This window comes from Echeneis naucrates, chromosome 10 (genome assembly GCF_900963305.1).
Source record: "Echeneis naucrates chromosome 10, fEcheNa1.1, whole genome shotgun sequence".
NCBI lineage: Eukaryota > Metazoa > Chordata > Actinopteri > Carangiformes > Echeneidae > Echeneis > Echeneis naucrates.
The window spans coordinates 19,595,477-19,613,239 of record NC_042520.1 but is presented as its reverse complement, the minus strand read 5'-3'; the positions used below and the strand labels follow the sequence as shown (position 1 = coordinate 19,613,239).

Sequence of the window (17,763 nt, the reverse complement as noted above, 5' to 3'; positions counted from 1 at the left end):
AGCTTCCAATCAATCTTTTCAAAGGTACGAGTGTTTGGCCACCAACACTGTTGGAATCGCCAAAAGAACTGTACAGCTGGAGGTGAGGGCAGATTCTTCCTCCTCCCGCCAGCGTCCTCCTTTACCTCTTCCCATTCCTCCAACGACCCAGCATGCCGTCCCATCTCGCCAACACTCTGTCTCTGCTATGTATGGTTCTGCTGTCTACCTCCACTGCCCAGAGTCTACTGAATCCCCAAGAGGGACCATCTGGCAGCTTCCTTCAAAGACCATCATGGAGCATCGATACAGGTTGCAGCTTGTTTTTTTTTAGAGTTGCATGAAAAGATTGAAAGTGCATTTAAACTTGAGTGACTGCTTTTATCTCATCATTGCTTTCTCATCCGTCTGCCCACAGTCCAGAGAGACCAATTAAAGTTTTCCATAATGGGACTCTGAGGATTCTTCAGCTAACAGAACTAGATGGTGGAAATTATGTGTGTGTCTTTCAGCGGCCCAATGGTGAGGACATGGAGCTCTTCCAGGTAAGAAGAGGACAGATAACAACTGCATGCTCATTTTACTGCCAACTCTTTTCCATTCGTCAGCATTTAATATTTTGGCAAAGGAAACATTTAGTCCAAAGGAATCTTTAAAGACCATGAAATTCAATATTATTTAGAACACAAACATATATTCATGTGCTGATTCCCCTCAGGAATCACTAGGAACTTAAGAAAAGAACTGCTATATATATATATATATATATATATATATATATATATATATTCTGGCAAAGGTAGCTAGATCTCACTCAATAATAGATACCTGACTGATTTCTGTCTATGAATTTTTGACTTTCTATCACATTAAAAGTTCTGCGTATATTTTCACTATCAGGTGGAGGTGTTGATGACCGCTCCCAGAATCGAGCATGTGACAACTGCCCAGACCAGGGTTACGTTTGGAGAAAACTTTCAGGTACAGTGGTTTCTGGGAGCGTGCTGAAATTATTCACAACAGTTCATTAAATTTGCAATAACCATTAAACAACCAGTGCCATTTTATGACTTTGTTCTCGTAAACATGTTTTTAATTTAATGAGACGCCAGTGTCGTGGTGCATCTTAAAGCCTCTTATTTCCTGCCTCTTGGTGGGTGCAGAACACGCTGTAACTGACTCGCTGACACCTCTGAAGTTGACGTAGCAAACAGATGTTCACTCACACAACCAGAAAACCTAGCAGTTGGTGCTGGTGAGGTTGTTTACTCAGGGTTTTATCAGGGTTTTTATATTTAATGCAAAGCATCATTTTCTCATCCTTTTAAAATCGGCTTGTTAACAATAGTAATAATTTTTAAAAAGCCACTAACCAATAATAATTGTGAAATGAGAGTATTTTATTTTTTCACAACTTCCTTTTAGGTTGACTGTGTTGCAACAGGCCTACCTGATCCAGAGGTTTTCTGGAGTCTTCCAGATGGAACTTTGATCAACAACGGCCTTCAGTCAGATGACAGCGGCATTCGCAACCGCCGCTACATTATCTTTGGCAATGGAACTTTACTCCTCCAGCAGATGGGCAAAAAAGATGAAGGCGACTACACTTGCTATGCCAAGAACAAACTAGGCAAAGATGAAAGAAAGGTCAGTGTCAAAGTTGGACCAAATGCTCCAAAGATCAAATTGAAATCACAATTTTTGATGAGAGTAAAGTTTGGAGAATCTGCTACATTAAGTTGTCAAGCAACAGGGGAGCCTATACCAAGAATCACGTGGATTTCACCTCGAAGTGATGTGATACCAATGTCATCAGAGAGATTTCAGATTATGGATGATGGGACATTAGTGGTAAAAAAAGTAAGACTAGCTGATGAAGGGAAATATACATGTGTGGCACGAAACTCCGCTGGAGATGATGTTAAAAACATGAAACTTGAAGTTGAACCCGAGGAGCCTTTTATCAATGGCATGAAAGGGAAGAGTACTGGGAAAGTCTGGGGGGTTTCCTACCAAGCTGTGCTTCTGGATTGCAGAGCAGAAGGAAAACCCGAACCAAGGGTCTGGTGGGTTACTCCTTATGGCCACTCACTCTCAGCGCCCTATCTTGGTGGTCGCTTCCAAGTCCACCAAAACGGGAGCTTGGAAATCAGAGGGGTGAGGAAAACAGATGAAGGGAGGTACGTGTGCCTTGCTAAAAACCATCTGGGAGAAGCCTCGCTCTTGGTTCAATTAGATGTGGCATCACTTGCCGAGAAACCTAGCTTTGCTTTTCCCAATATTGAAATCCTAGCAATAAAGCAAGATGGTGGGGAACTGACTCTGGAATGTCCTGCTCGTGGAAAGCCAAATCCGGAGTTTGCATGGGTGCTACCCAATGGGACGATGTTAATCCCCGGCACTAGATTCCACCGCTTCACCCATCATTTGGGCAATGGGACTCTACGCATCTCTCAACCAGTTGCAACTGATAAAGGGGTGTATCGGTGTCTGGCAAAGAATGTGGCAGGACAAGCAGAAAAACGTTATGCGCTGGAGGCAGGAAGAAAGCCAGTGATCAGAGGATCTACAGGTATGTTTTTTCATCTCAAGCAAAGGAATGAAGTAGAAATGTACCTAATTGGACCACTAAATCCACCAAGGACATTTTTAAACATACATTGGCACCAGTTCAAATAAATGTCTGATAAACCTGTGATGTCTGGTATCTTTTTTTTTAAACACACAATAATGATGGTAATAAACCCGATCATATCCATCACAAATTCCTGTCCTACATGTTAAGAGAAACCTTGTTAGGGATTTTTTTATTCTACAGCTGAGAAAAAAACTAAAAGTACCATATGAAATTAATGGGGTATTAAGTGTGCTGTAAAATGCGTTATACAATGTAATTTTTACATGAAATTCACTCAAGCTTAATATTTTACTTTCTAGGTGGGATAAAGATCACTTATGGCCTCAATCTCAACTTGCCCTGTACGGTTGATGGCTGGCCACAGGCATCGATCACTTGGACTCTACCCAATGGCCTTGTTTTAGACAAACCTCAAACCGTTGGCCGAGTGTCTTTTCTTGTCAACGGGACCCTCCAACTCAGGCAGGTGGCCACCTTTGACAAAGGAACATACATCTGTAAAGCCTTCAACTCTTTTGGCTCGTCAGCGCTATCCTACCCAGTTGCAGTGATGGTTTTCCCACCACGCATTACCAGCCCATTGCACTCAATCACAAGAGTAAACCGGGGCTCACCGGTGACATTAAACTGCGTTGCCACTGGTATTCCCAAGCCTGATATTTCATGGACATTGCCTGGACGCACAACACTGGTTCCACATAACCGGTTCACAGTGCAGGGAGGGATCCACATGACAGAAGAAGGCAGCCTGGTCATACAGAATCCGGTGCTCATGAACTCTGGCATTTACAAATGCAACGCAAAAAATGCACTTGGAACAGACTTCAAATCTACATACCTACAGGTGGTGTAAGTGACTGTTGCAGCTTTCTCGTTAAGACTGGATGAGGATTCATGATGAAGATGCTCCGAAGGCACACTCGAGGCTGCCACAGTTCGGGTAGTTTGAGAACAGTGAAGCTTCAACCATTGATTTGACAGTTGATATTCAACATTCACGGGCTTTTTCTCAATATTGAAAAAGTCTTAAAATTCTGTGCTTTAAATCTTAAAGGGCAATTTCACTCACAAAAAGCCTTTCTTCTCAGAGCTTTGCTTTTTTTTTTTTTGGTCTTACGCCACAATTGCCCACACAGCCTTATATTTAGTAAAATTTTGACTTCACTCATTTTACATGGATGTGACATTGCAAGCGTTGCTGCTCGGGTGAAAGAACTTCAGATGCTTCTGTCTTGGTATTGATGTATCTCAATACGATACGTACTCCTTATATGCATATTATTGGCTGTTCTGGAATAATAACAATGTATAAAATGCCAAGTAGAAAACCTATCAGAGATGTTTCCTGCTGCATTTATGGCAAACAGCTTACCCAGGCATTCAAAATTTCGTAGACAGACAGTAATGAGTATCATAACTGTAAACTATTCTACTCAAATGCTTACGTACCATATTTTATGAACTTTTACTGAGTGATTGTTTTTCTTTGAGGGTACAGACAACCCCCCTCCCCCCATTTCTTCTACAGCGCACAGTATATCAGCAAATGAATTACTGTAGGTATCGATGTCATTTATTCATCTTCATGTAAGTGTGTAATTTATGAGTAAAAAAAAAAAAATACAATATTCATATATTGTATGTGTCACTATTTTTTTTAAACTGCTGCTTTATGGTAAACACAACTTTTACGTTATGTTTCTCTGAGCTGAGGTGTAAAGGCCAGATCACACCAATGTATAAAGAGTTGAAATTTCCAGGACAAATCTACTTCTCAAGGACTCTGTGATCATCATTACTTAGATCTGTAGTAGACTTGCCAACATTGATCAGCTGATGAACTTTGGCTTTTCACAAACTTGACTTGACAAGTGCTGACCTTTGAGGTAGAGCGGGAGAGGCCAAACTGGTGGGAGCCATCAGAGCTTCATAGCTGAACTTGTTTGAGTCAAATTCAATGACCAAAAAAAGAGACAAAACTGAATTTGGGTGACTGTTATTTTTTTATTACTTGTATCATTCAATTAAAAAAAAAAATTATATTGTGACGGCACTAAATCGAAAACAACCACATATGGAAATGTAAACTCAGGATTTTATTTTGTCTGTCTGTCAAATCTGTGTAGTGTAAGTATGCTATATATCACTGTTGGTTTGTGTTCACTAGAATGTGAATGTCCCACCGAGTTTCATTTCTAGACAAACAGTCTTTTACTGAGGAAGAAGGGAGCTTTGTCAGACACAAGCATTGGGATTGTTCCACACAGTGTGTGTGTGTGTGTGTTTGTTGTACGTGTGTGTGAGAAAGAGATTATGTATGTCTCTTTGAGAAAGAGAGTGTGTATGTCTGTGAGGAATAAATTGTGTGTATGGAGGATTGTTCTACACAGTGGGTGTGTGCACGTGCGTGTGCGTGTGTGTTTGTGTGCAGGAAAGACATTGACTCGAGAGGGAAGACAGGACAAGTGTTGGCTTTTCTGTCTGTATTTTAGTGTGATATCAACAGACAAGGAGTGTGGATGCATGTATATTCTGCATGTGTGTGTACAGTTTGTGTTGTGTTGTTTTGGTCGTTGCCAGTCAAAGTGGAAGCACAGCGGCTCAAACACCTGGCAGCATCTTGTACGGCTACGTTTCATACAGTAAGTATAAGGGATTTCTTTTCACACTTCCAAACAGCTTATAAAGCAGCTGCTTGATGTCCTGAAATACTAAACGAACATGTTGGAATCTGCACTGGTGAAGGAGAGGAAGCTAATTGTCAACAAGATTTTATAAAGAGTTTGGTCTCGACCTGCTCTATATATAAAGTGCCTTGATGTAACTTTGTTATGATTTGGCGCTATATAAATAAATCTGAGAAAGATCCTGGAAGACCGATTTCAGGGATGAATACATCAATATTGAGACTGTGAGGGAAGCTGGAAGAAATGAAGCTGTGATGTTGCTGCTTTCATTGCATTATTTTTATCCACACTGGCAACGTTGCTTTCTCTAATTTCCTTTTTCTGGTCCAGACTGAGATGAAATAAAATGATGAATTCTCAATATATTTTTTGAAGCTATTCACGGTCCCCGATGGATGAAACTTCATGAGTGTAGTAGAACTCCCACTGTCTCTTCGATCAGGTGGTCTTTGGGACAATTGGAAATGTCTTTTTAAACAAATTCAATGACATTACTGCCAGTCTCAGTGTTTAATGTTAGTTAGCAAATGTTAACGCACTGACCAGCTACTGTAACATGGAACAACAAAGAGGAACTGTGCGCACTGCTATCATCACCACCAGATCCATGCTGGGAAAATAATATTAGCATTTAGCTTTTAGATGTAAAGTCAAAAATAACTGTAGACATTTAGTCAGAGATGACTTTTTGCTGTTTTTATCCCAGTAACTCATTATTCAATTTTTCACTTCATCCATTTGCTTGTATTTAAATTTCTAATGAAAAACTCACACTTACTGTCATGTTTTGGCAAACTTCACCAAGTTCCTCTTGCAACAGTCTCCTTGCTGAAGCAGCTTTAACCACAACTGAAAGCCTTCCGCAGCTGACATGGCTGCGTTATAACAAGCAAAACTTCAAAATAAAAAGGAGTTTTTACTTGTTACACTGCAAACCATTAAAGTAGTTTAATGGTATGATGGGCCTCTGGGAATTGTGTCCAGTTTCAGCTGTTGCTAAGTTTGATATTTATTTTTATATCTGCTCAAAAACAGAAGATGTTTGAGAGTGTCTGTGTTTGGTCTGTTCCCCTCTGCTTACCCTCATCAGCTCGCTCTGTCAGACAGGCGGACAAGCTGGGATTCATTTTACATCAAAACATGGCTGCCTGGAGGAAACGAAAACACAGGATGCACAATAGTCAATCATGTAGCCATAATTTTAGAGGGTGGGGAAAAGTGTTACATATGTCATTGAAAAGTATGTAACGTAAAATTAATTTGAAATATGATGTCCTGTATTCTTTTCTTTGAAAAAAAAAAAAAGAAACTAATCACACGTGGAATCTGGCAACAATCCACAATCCTCTGCATTACGGCCATGTTGGCTTATGGAATGCGACGATGTGATCAAGTGGTCAGATCACATGACGTGGTAGTGTGAGAAAATCTGTTTCACTTTCTTTCTCTGTTCCTCAAAACCTGTGAGGAAATGTTTGACTGATAGATACAACCACATTGTGTTTGTTATCAGTATTGGAACTGCATCACGAGCTCAAATCAGCATTTCTTGCTTTTAGAATATTGTCTGAAATAAATAAAATAAAAAATAAAAAATCTTGTTAGCCTATTATTGTAAAGGTTTCAGAGGAATCAGTGAAGAACCACTGGCAATAAGAGAGAGAGAGCTGTGACTTCAATACAAATCGTGCATTTACAACAAATAAATCTGAGGGGTCACAATGTATCTCCTCAGGTAGGCGAAACCAGCATTCATTTTTAATGTTAGTTACTTTTATTCACATACAGTAAAATCCATAGTGACTTTCTTTGTACTTATTCAACATCACCGTTTTTGAAACCCTAACCCTCAGCAGAGCTGTACTTGAGTGGGCTGAAGAAACCTGGACTCCACTGACCTTGTTGCACTTAGCAGCTCTTCATGTTAGGTCCCCCTTTCTATAATGTTTAATAGAGGTTGGTGTGTCTGCATGATGAGTCACGGATCAGTTTGTGGTGGGTTAATATTAGATTTTGATCTTCTGATATGTCAGGTCATATTTTATTTATTTCTAAAGGCTTTACCTGGTTTCATTAACATGACTAGTCGGGATATAGTAGGGGTGTTTTCTTCCTTTACTTGGCATCTCTGTATAAAAAAAAAGGAACATAAATTTCGCTTTCCCTGTCTTTTGTGATGCTTCTCCCTTTAAGGCCACAGTCAGCTGCTGAAAACGAGCATCGCTGCTATTGTTGCTGCTCTGGTCTCCTCCTTCCTCCTCCTCCTCTCTCCTCCCATCACTCATCCATCCATCCGTCCTCCCCCTCACCTCCTAAAACACGCACACCGACTTGCGCATCGCCTCCTCCGGCATAATGACCAACGATTCTCCGGAGGAGGAGACCCGAGCTCCGAGCGGCGGCGGATCAGGAGGAGGAGGAGGAGGAGGAGGTGGAGGAGGCGGGCGAGGAATCGGACAAAGAAACCGAGCGGACGACAATGTCACCATCCTGACATCCTCCATGGATTTCCACAGAGCCGGCCGGAGCCGAGCCAGCAGCAGCATCGACGCCGCCCCCAGCCTCACATCATCGGTGGAGCTGAGCACCTCCTCCCTGGAACTGAGCATCCAGACGCGGATCTTTAAGATCATCGTCATCGGGGACTCCAACGTGGGGAAGACCTGCCTCACCTTCCGTTTCACCGGGGGCAGCTTCCCCGATAAGACCGAAGCCACCATCGGGGTGGATTTCAGGGAGAAGGCGGTGGAGATCGAAGGGGAGACCATCAAGGTAAAAGCAGGACGGGGGCTGGATGCTGATGTGGTGTTTCCTCAGCCTCTGGATCACACAGGGGCCTAACCCTCACCCCACACTGAAACAACGACACATTTAACAGTCACCATTTCAAATGGACTGTGGACACATGCAAAGGAAATTCAATCATTTGCTTTGTCTGTCCCTGTGCACAGTCAGTCCGAAGAGAGGTAGTAATGACGTCTGCCTCCAGTGTGACACTGATCTCATTTGTCTAGTTGAAAAACCATTTTATTATTTCTTTGCGTTCATAGAAGCTCTGCTAATTCTGTCAACTCAATCTTCTGAGAGCAATTCCACAAACTGACGTGGCTGCTGCTTTAAACCACGAGAGCAACTGACTTCGACTGCTGAGACAGTAAATATCTGTAGTTACATGCAATTTCTTGATGGACACGTCCAGCTTCAGCACCAACGTAAATAACGTCTCTACGAGTGTGCTTCAGCTCAGCCACAACAAAGCTTCACCTAGTGAAACCAACCATCATTAGAAATGTAGGCAGATGTAACAAGATGTAAGTCTCGCAATATAATAACAGGCTAATTTAAAATATCAGGACAAATCATGCTGATCGACATTTAAGTGCTGCTTATAAATACTAACATCTCCATCCATTCCCCTTGAGGATCGATGATTAAATATTAGCCTTTGCTGACATGTCTCACTCTGTTGTGTAATGTACACAGCTTTCTGACCCCTAACCACAGGTTATACAAACAGACACACATACACCCTAATATCTGCCTCAGTGGAGCAGCTTGTCTGCAACCTCCAGATGCCCCCAATGCTGACTCACAAACGCACACTCACACAAATGTCCCACCTCTCGCTGACATTCTATTCGAAACACTGGTCACATACGGTACGATCGTACAATATGTGAAATGAACTCTTTCCCTCCCTCTTAGCATCAGGCTCCATCGCTGCCGTCAGTCCTGGAGAGGCAATTTTAATGTTAGAGATCTTCAAAATGTGGCACGGAGTAAAAAAGTTATCACGACACATGAAGTCATTAATGTTTCTTCTGCAGCTGCAACCTCGTCTTCTTGCTTGTTGTTGGTGTGTCTGACCAGTCATTCGTTCAATCAAAACATTTTCATAACTTCTGGTCAAATAGCTGTAACTGCTGCCGTGGATGTTACTGGTGCCCAGAGGATGACCCGCACAACTTATTCTGTTGTCTTTACCAGGGCACAATATCCACCCGCACACAAAAGTATGTATGAAATCATCACATCAAGCAACCACAACCACAAAGAACTTTTAATTATAATGATCCCGAAAAACTTTTCGCATCTGTAGGGCTGCAAGTGACAATCTAGACCAAAGGTCTCCAGCTCCGGCCCTGGAGAGCTACTGTCCTGCCTGTTTTAGATGGTTCCTGCTCCAACATACCTGATTCAAATGATCAGCTCTTCATCAAGCTCTGCTGAGGCCTGATCAGGAGTCACTCATTTGAATCAGGTGTGTTGGAGCAGGAACCATCTCAAACATGCAGGACAGTAGCTCTCCAGGGCCGGACTTGGAGACCTTTACTATGGTAAGGAGAAAGAGACATCTCTCCTGACATATATATTATATTTACATTGTAGTGTTACTGCACAATCTGGCAAATTTAATACCCATCTTGTATAATTTGAAATGCAGCATTTTTGTTTCTGAAGTACATCCTTTCAAATTAAGCTTTTGAATAAAGGATCTATTTTATTTTGTGTTAGGTTTCATAGCTTATATCAACACAGATGACTGAAGAGACATGAACATTTACAAGCAGACTAGGTTTTCAGATGAAGTAAAGAAAGCTTGAATTTTGTGTATTCGTATATTCATGGTTTTTTTTGTGTGTGTAAAATTTCCTTTGCAAAAGGTCTCTCATTGCTCCTTCTCTGCAGTGGTGGTTGTAAGAAAATAAATGTCATGGCAGCACAGGTCAAAATTTCACTCACCGTGTATGTGGTTAGTGTAACGGGATTATCGTATAATAAAATTCACTGAGTAAGTTGGGAAGGATTTAAGTGGGTTTGCGCTTTTCTCTGCTCCTCTGGCAGGTGAATAAACAGCCCACAGACTGGCAAAACCAAATGGTATAAGCTGCAACGCACTATAAATAGAGGCCTAAGTATAGATATGGAGAAGAAGGTGTGAAATAAATACTAATACTTCTCAAGTTTGTGTGACTTGCACACGTAGGCTATCAAAATGCCATTTAAAAATGATTGTGGATTGGTTTTGTATTTTATTTCAAAGCGTTTCACTTTGTTTTGAAAAGCACGTTTTCAAACTGGGTGGGTTTTGTTGTTCGATGCTTTTGTGGTGTTCAACAAAGACTGAGCTTTGGTGTTAAGAGCAGCACTAATGCAGCATTCATGCTATGATGTTAAAATGGCCCTGCTCATCCTTTCAGATGCTAAAAGCAGATCATTTACTGGACCTTTTACACTGCGAGCCTGGGCTGAATGTTGGGAGACATCCATGTTGATGTTCAAAGTGCTACTGATTACACAGCTCCAAGAAACATCTAGAAAACTGACTTTTGGGCATATGCTGTGCTGGCCTGAGTGTGTATATATAAATTTTAGTCTGTTATGTGAGAAGCTCCATATGCTCCCCATATGCACTGAAGATAAGTCTGACAGTTTACTACCACCAACTGAATGACACTGGGCTGAATTCAAACACCAGTATATTTAGCTGCATTAATTAGCTTGAGTTGTTTGACCTGACGGGAATGCCATCTTCTTCAAATCTTTGTGGGCAGTGAATGTTTATAAACCTGGCTAGCCAGCCTACTGTGGTAATATCTCCAAACATGGTGCTTTTACTTAGATTTGTGTCACTTCTCTAATAGTGGAATACCCTGTCCGTCGTTTAGTTTGTACAGCACAGAGTAGACCAGCCCGGCTCTTTTTAGATTTAGAGTACTTTATTTATCCCACATATGGGAAATTCATTGTTACAGCAGCGACCGCAGGTATGGGAAAAAAAAATACAAGGAGTACAATACTAAAAAAAAATATAAAGTGGCAGTGATAATGATAAAGTGTTGATGATTAAGCAGAAAATCCCACCGTGCTATAGAGCGGTGGTCCCCTGAGATCATATGTACCAAGGAATATCTGATTACACTGCCAAATATTTGTTCTTGTGGGGCTTTTATAGGCTTTGTCCACTCTAACTATGGATACACGCACATTTTTTTTTTTTTTTTTATGATGATTTAATACAGTCTCATGTTTATGTCCACTAACACTTAATCTAACAGTTGTCTGTTAGGAAATGATTGTCTGTATTAATTTAGAGTTGCAAAAACTAAGAAAGACAGACAACTTTATTAATCCTTTTTGGGAGGTTCCCTCAGACTTAAAATACCAGCAGCAAGTGAAGAAAATCACACACAAAATCCATAACACAATCCAATCAAAATAAACAAGCAAGAATAAATAAGCCAAGAGCTGTAAGCAACCACAGTGCAAATATAGCTGTGCTCAAATATTCTGCAAACATCTAACAAGCTGAGTTTGTCATTATTGCACAATGCAGGGGCTCCGAAGGTGCTCTGCTACATCACCCCATTCCCCCCCCGTAACTCCCCCCTTCCAGATGAGTTGTACAGCCGAAAGGCTTGTGGGACAAAGGAAATTCAGTCTCGGTCTGTTAGTCCTGCTTTTGGGAAGGAGCAGTCTCCCAATGAACAGGCTCCCATGGTTTCTGACAGTGGAGTTTAGGAACCGTGTTGTTTTGGGATACATCAGTCCAATCTCTATTGTGGTTATCTGTTGGATGTCTTTCTCTTGACTTAGTTTGTGTATTTCCACAGGTGCAGGTATGGGACACAGCGGGCCAGGAGCGCTTTCGTAAATCCATGGTGGAGCACTACTACCGCAATGTCCATGCAGTGGTCTTTGTGTATGACGTCACCAAAATGACGTCTTTCCGCAACCTACAGACATGGATAGAGGTCAGTAGCTGGCTCAAGACACCAAAAAACAGCCCATGTAAATACTATTGCTAGTTTCTGAAAGATTGAGCACTATGAGCATGATCACTGTTTCTCCAGTATATAGTTTATATGCCTTTAATGTGGAATATTTCTACCATTAAGCATGCTTTGCTTTTATGAAAGCTACAAAAATCAAAAAAAGCCTCAACTCGCTCAGAGGTGTCCAGTAGCTTTTACTGAAATTGGCATTTCATCCTTAAAATAAATTAATAAATAAAAACTCTCATTCAAATTAATGGACTGGTATAAAATTGAATAATGCAATACTGGCATCACATGATTTAATTTGGTTTCTTCCAGACAAACCCTCCATTCACATGAAAGTGCAAAGTCATGCTGTGTTGACCGATTGCACACTATCACCTCGTGTAAACAAAGGAGATAAAGGTGCACGCTTAGAATTCAAAAGCCAAAAACTCAGAAGAGTGATGTTCTGAACGCCGACACCCTAGGAAGCGTTGTGTAAAAGGTCAAAGCAAAAATAGTTTGTGTGCGGACAAAAGTCCAAAATCTGTAAATTAAACCTAAATATGAATTATAATGCTACCACTGAGTACTACTAAAATGACAACTTATTCAAGTATTACTACTTCACCGGCACTGTGACTTAATGTTTTGAAATGATTACTACCATTAGCATAGTATGTAATTAATAGCTACAATTATAATCAACAATAGTAAGAAAAGTGTAAAATGCTATTAGTCTACCACATGATTAGTAATTGGTAGTTGAAGTGGTAGCACTGGCCAGCGTTAAACCCATGTGCTTAGTTTTAGTGATAACAGCAGTGGATGTTGTGGACTTCATGGCTGCTAAAACACTAATAGACCTTGCAGTGATCAGTTCTGCTGATGGTAGTTTTCAACCATCATCATTTCAAAGAATTTACAGCAAGGACGAACATTTCATATGTTGAAAAGGGAGAACGCATCCATTAATATCTTTCATGTTGTATGCAATCAAAAATCTTTCCACAGATAAATTTCAGGTGTTTATCAGCTCTGCACAGGTAGCTTGTTTCCTCTTTTTTTTTTTTTTTTTTTTGGTGAGGGAAGAAGCTTATTTCTTGATATGCAAAAGCCCAAACAGGCAAACGGGAACCCTGCAGCCATTCTGCCACCAGCTGGTTCACACAGCATTAGTGTAGGCCAAGTGTAACATATTACAGGTGTCACAATTTCCTCTTCATTACAGCTAAGAGCCTAATTTTTGCTGTTTGTTTTCCCTCTGTGTTGTTCGTATTTATGGTCTTTAAGAGTATCATAGAAACAGCAATAGTTCATAAAGCTACATTCTGCTCTGTTCAAGGAGTGTAATGGCCATCGGGTCTCAGCGTCAGTACCTCGAGTTCTGGTGGGAAACAAATGTGACCTTGTGGACCAAATACAGGTCAGTGCAAAAACAGAACCTAATGTAATACAAAATGTACGTTCCTAAATTTGATTAAGGTGAACAAGCAAACACTGGTACTTTCTCAGGTTCCTTCCAATATGGCCTTGAAGTTTGCTGACGCCCACAATATGCTGCTGTTTGAGACATCGGCCAAAGACCCTCGGGAGAGTCAGAATGTTGACTCCATCTTCATGTCCCTGGCCTGCCGTCTGAAGGCCCAGAAATCCCTGCTCTACAGAGATGTGGAGAGAGAGGACGGGAGAGTGCGCCTCACACAACAGACTGAAACAAAGAGTAATTGTCCTTGTTGAGGAGTGAGAGGCAAATTGGAAGTGAAGAGGGAAGAATAACTGTACATGGCAAGGAAGAGGAGGAGAGGGATGATGGGAGAGCGAGGCTGATACGAAAGTCTTTTAAATTAAGTGCAACGTTTCTAGTTTAGGATGACGGTGGAGTTGGAGTGGGTTAGATTGATATTAAGGAATGTTTTTTTTTTTTTTTTTTTTTTAAGGAGAAAGAACAGTGACAGGTTCAAGCTTGTGTAAGACTGAAAAATCATGAATATTTGTGCTCTTGGAAATGAGAAGAGTATGTGGTGAGTGCCACACTATATTAACAATTCAGAAATTAGACAATGTTGCCTTTTACAGTGAAGAAATTCTTACATTTCTCAAATACAGACACACAATCCCAGTAAATGTACTTTATGTGGGCCCAGTGCACAGATCAACATAGCACCATCAACACGAGTCATTTTGTGGAGAAAAACCAGCCCTGGCACTGTTTATCACCGCCAACAGTCTGACATACCATATAACAACTCATATATTGTAGCCATATATTTTGCTCTATCACCCATGTTTATTTTTAGCCACATTCTCTCTCAAAAGCATGTCCCTGTCTTTTTCTACTGCCTTTAAAAGCTGCCCAAGTCTTAATTCTAATGAACCTGCCTAGAGCATAGAGGTTTTTGTCTTACTAAGTCTTTTAACAACACAAGATGAATCTTGGTTTCTACAAAGCAAACACTCTGACAAGATCCTGAGTGGACTACTTGGGAAAATGAGACTCTTTTGGTCACAGCATTGTATCGTATTTGGTATTTACATTCCACAAAATATAAGGGTAAACTTAAAATCACTGTGAGGTCACAAATATATGGGAACTGTGAGGCTACATAGGGGAGTTCAAAGAACTTCCAGTAAGACCTTGAGAGCAAGGTCTCCTGAAAATGCCCTATTCAAAGGTTGTCAGGCAGCATGTCCCATATTGATTTAGAGGCTTCAAGATCCTCTTTCTCTTCTGTGGGATGAAGGAGTTTCTTACTAAGAGAGGTCATCGTGGCAAGGCTTCTCTTTTGCCACTAATCCTATTATAAACATATCCTCTCCATGTTTTCCCTGTGGCAGAGCGATTTATCCAGCTTTCCCTTTGTGTGCAAATGCAGAAAGATCCAGTTTTTGCTGTGTGTGACTTTGAGATAGGCAGTTGGTTCTCTGCCAGTCTGCTTGGTCGCAGCAATCCCACATTCTGTAATAAACATTTTCAAGGTAAAGGCCTTTTGTCTTCAATGGTGTGCTTTCTACATTACTATCACTGCCTCCAGGTTCAAAGAGGGGGAAAAAATGATAAACTGTGATCCCTTTATAGATAATGAAGATCTTTACACTGCTACGCAGCCTGAGCCAGGATAGGATGAGTGGACTACTCTGTAAAGAGGAGGCCAGGAGTATCCAAGCCAAGAATGATGCAGGCTGCATGAAAACAATGTCTAAACACTGTAAAAAGCCATTTTGATTATTCACTGTACACATAGTTGCAACATGTTTTAGAGGAGGCTAGTCCCAGTGGGGTTGTGGGTGGAAGAATACACTGCACAACTTTGAGTTGGAGCTACGGAGTGTTTGTATAATAAAGCATCAATCCCCAAGCCTGAGTGTGATGCTGTGAATACGGTAAAGCAACACACTTTCCATATCTTAACCTAAATTACAATTCCAGCCTAGTTTTGAGCACTGCTATTAATATATATTTATATTCCAGATGTTAAAAAAGATCAGCGAGCATTCAAGGCCAGTGTTCCCTCCAAGCTTGGTGACCTAATTACTTCAGCACACAGCAATTAAAATGGTCTACAATTCTAAGTAAAGTCTTGTTTTTTTGGGTGTATCAGGTTTTGTTGGTCATTATTACAAACAACTTCACAGTTTTTCATCAGTTTAAGTAGCACTTATATAAGTAGCAGAATCAAACAGCTGATAAAAGAGAATCAAATGGCAATATTGTAAAATAGGAGGAAGAGCACTCCTCAATCTCACTATCCAAATGAGGTAGATCCATGACTGAAAGAGAATTTTTTAACTTCCATCCACGCAACCTAGAGTTGTACTTTTCAGGAGGAACGTACAAAAACTGCATTTCAGCCATTTTTTGTTGTGTTTAGGGTTGTAGGCATAAAATACATATGACGGAAACAAACAAAACAAAACAAAGAAAACTGTTAGAGTTGAACAATTTTTTGTTTTCAGGTTTTCACTTGAAGACAATCCTGTTGGATTAACCTAATGACAGTTTAATATAAAGTTTTGTTTATTGTACAATACATTAATGAATGCATTGGTTATCATCATCCTTGAAATTATATCACATATCGCATTCAGCTTTCTCCACTTTATTTTTCAAACATTTAAAATAACTGCAATGTATGCTTTGCACAGATATAAAGGTTAAAAATACAAATGTACAGCGTGTATGCTTGGCTTCCTGTTTTCTGCATGTATATTTTATTTGATAAAATGTTTCCGTCTCTATTTGTTTCTTTTTAATAACCAATAAGGATTTAGTTATAAATAAATAGCCTCATATCAACAGACTAACCATGAATCGATAAGTTAAAATCAATAAAATTTGTTGGGCTCTATCAACCCTCACTCTGAGCACAAAATGTTAAAAAATGTATAATTTATTAAATATATTAAGTATTTTGGATACAAGAACTGTTTTACTCAGACTTCTTTGTATCTTTCAATGAGTTTTGATGTGTGGGTGCACTTAATGAAAATGGGCCAACACCAGGTCGGGAGGTCAGATGTCAATTACAGACCTGCCCTCAAACACATTACAGCAGTATAAAATCTGGAGACAGTTTAAACTTAACATGGGTTCATAGGGATAAGATGTCTGGGGTAAATGACACAGACATTTGGTCTCTCGAGTCATTGCTATGTATGTTATCATCCTGCCCCAGCCTTCAGAGAAAAATTAAGATCAAAAGTGAAAGTATCAAGTTACTCATTTGACAAAAGTCTTTCAAGTGGCATTAGTTGTTTTGGTGATGCTATAATCTGAGATGACAATGTTTCAGTGCATTGTATCTGATCTGTATCAGCATTGTGGTAATATCTCACTAAGGGACTAAGACGTTTCATTTGACTCAGAGTGCCTATCTTTGGAGACAAGTGTAATCGCTCTAAGCCAAACTTCCCTGTTTTGATATAACCCATCAGCAGAGATAATGAAGTTTTCAGGAACATGTCTGCTTTGTCCATCCGCTAAATTATTTCCCAACAGACGGGTTTACTGTTTGTTTTCCTCCCATGCACAGGAACTCCAGATCTTATAGCTGCTTTTCTGCTTACTTGCTCTCTTTGTTTGCTTTGTATCTTATTTCAACCTCTACGTGTCACTGTGTTTCTACTGCCCTCTAATTCTATTTTTGTCTGTTTGTCTAACTGATCCTTCTAAGTCCCCCATTACTCTCTCACACCTCAATGTCTCTGGTCTTCAATGACCTCTACTACTTTCACTTTCTTTCCCAATCTCTGCTGCCATATATTGCTGAGTTTGACTCTGCCTGCTCATCTGACCCCCTCTTTCTACTTCTCTTCAAACATGTGGCTTGTGGCTGCTCCTTGCCTTTGACTAGAAAATGTGTTTCTCAAGCAGATCACCCCTGTGAGTGGAGAGCTCAGATGAGTGTTGTTCGATGCAATACAATCAGAGAGAAAAACACAAAGATAAACGAAAACCAAAACTGCTGTTAAATAAAAACTAAAAGACTAAAAGCAGGTATTACGGCATATCTTCCTGCTTAGTTATTTAACAATTTGTGACACCAGTTGCATACAAAAAGAAATTAAAACGTGTGATGATATGTCAGAAAACACGATTATTTAAATGTTGGGGTTTTGAGTCATATAAAGAGCTGAGCTAGTGATTTATTCCAGAAAGGTGAGGCTGGGTGTTTTCATGTTCGACAGGGACTGATAT

The 17,763-nt window shown here is 40.3% G+C and overlaps 2 protein-coding genes across 3 annotated transcripts in view; both read left to right on the top strand.

Moving 5' to 3' along the window:
* The window catches only part of LOC115049965 (matrix-remodeling-associated protein 5), a 28,915-nt gene extending 24,659 nt beyond the window's left edge, over positions 1-4,256 (top strand). For both annotated transcript variants that reach the window (XM_029512637.1, XM_029512636.1), the window contains exons 13-17: positions 25-291; positions 398-524; positions 880-960; positions 1,405-2,551; positions 2,917-4,256. In XM_029512637.1, the coding sequence (XP_029368497.1) occupies positions 25-291; positions 398-524; positions 880-960; positions 1,405-2,551; positions 2,917-3,470 (2,176 nt within the window). In that variant the 3' untranslated portion in view covers positions 3,471-4,256. The remainder of the gene's footprint in view (positions 1-24; positions 292-397; positions 525-879; positions 961-1,404; positions 2,552-2,916) is intronic.
* Positions 4,257-7,659: 3,403 nt separating this feature from the next.
* rab33a (RAB33A, member RAS oncogene family) lies at positions 7,660-13,896 on the top strand. The gene is made up of 4 exons (XM_029512957.1): positions 7,660-8,076; positions 11,919-12,059; positions 13,411-13,491; positions 13,581-13,896. Exons 1-4 carry the CDS (start codon positions 7,660-7,662, stop codon positions 13,803-13,805), a joined length of 864 nt encoding a protein of 287 aa, XP_029368817.1. The 3' UTR covers positions 13,806-13,896.
* The last annotated feature ends 3,867 nt before the right edge of the window (positions 13,897-17,763 follow it).

What these genes read in the sequence shown, in the direction of transcription:
- rab33a (XM_029512957.1), top strand. Translation starts at nt 7,660, where the DNA reads ATGACCAACGATTCTCCGGAGGAGGAGACCCGAGCTCCGAGCGGCGGC. An exon ending in TCGAAGGGGAGACCATCAAG is followed by an intron (nt 8,077 to 11,918) that starts GTAAAAGCAGGA and finishes GTATTTCCACAG; the next exon opens with GTGCAGGTATGGGACACAGC. An exon ending in ACCTACAGACATGGATAGAG is followed by an intron (nt 12,060 to 13,410) that starts GTCAGTAGCTGG and finishes GCTCTGTTCAAG; the next exon opens with GAGTGTAATGGCCATCGGGT.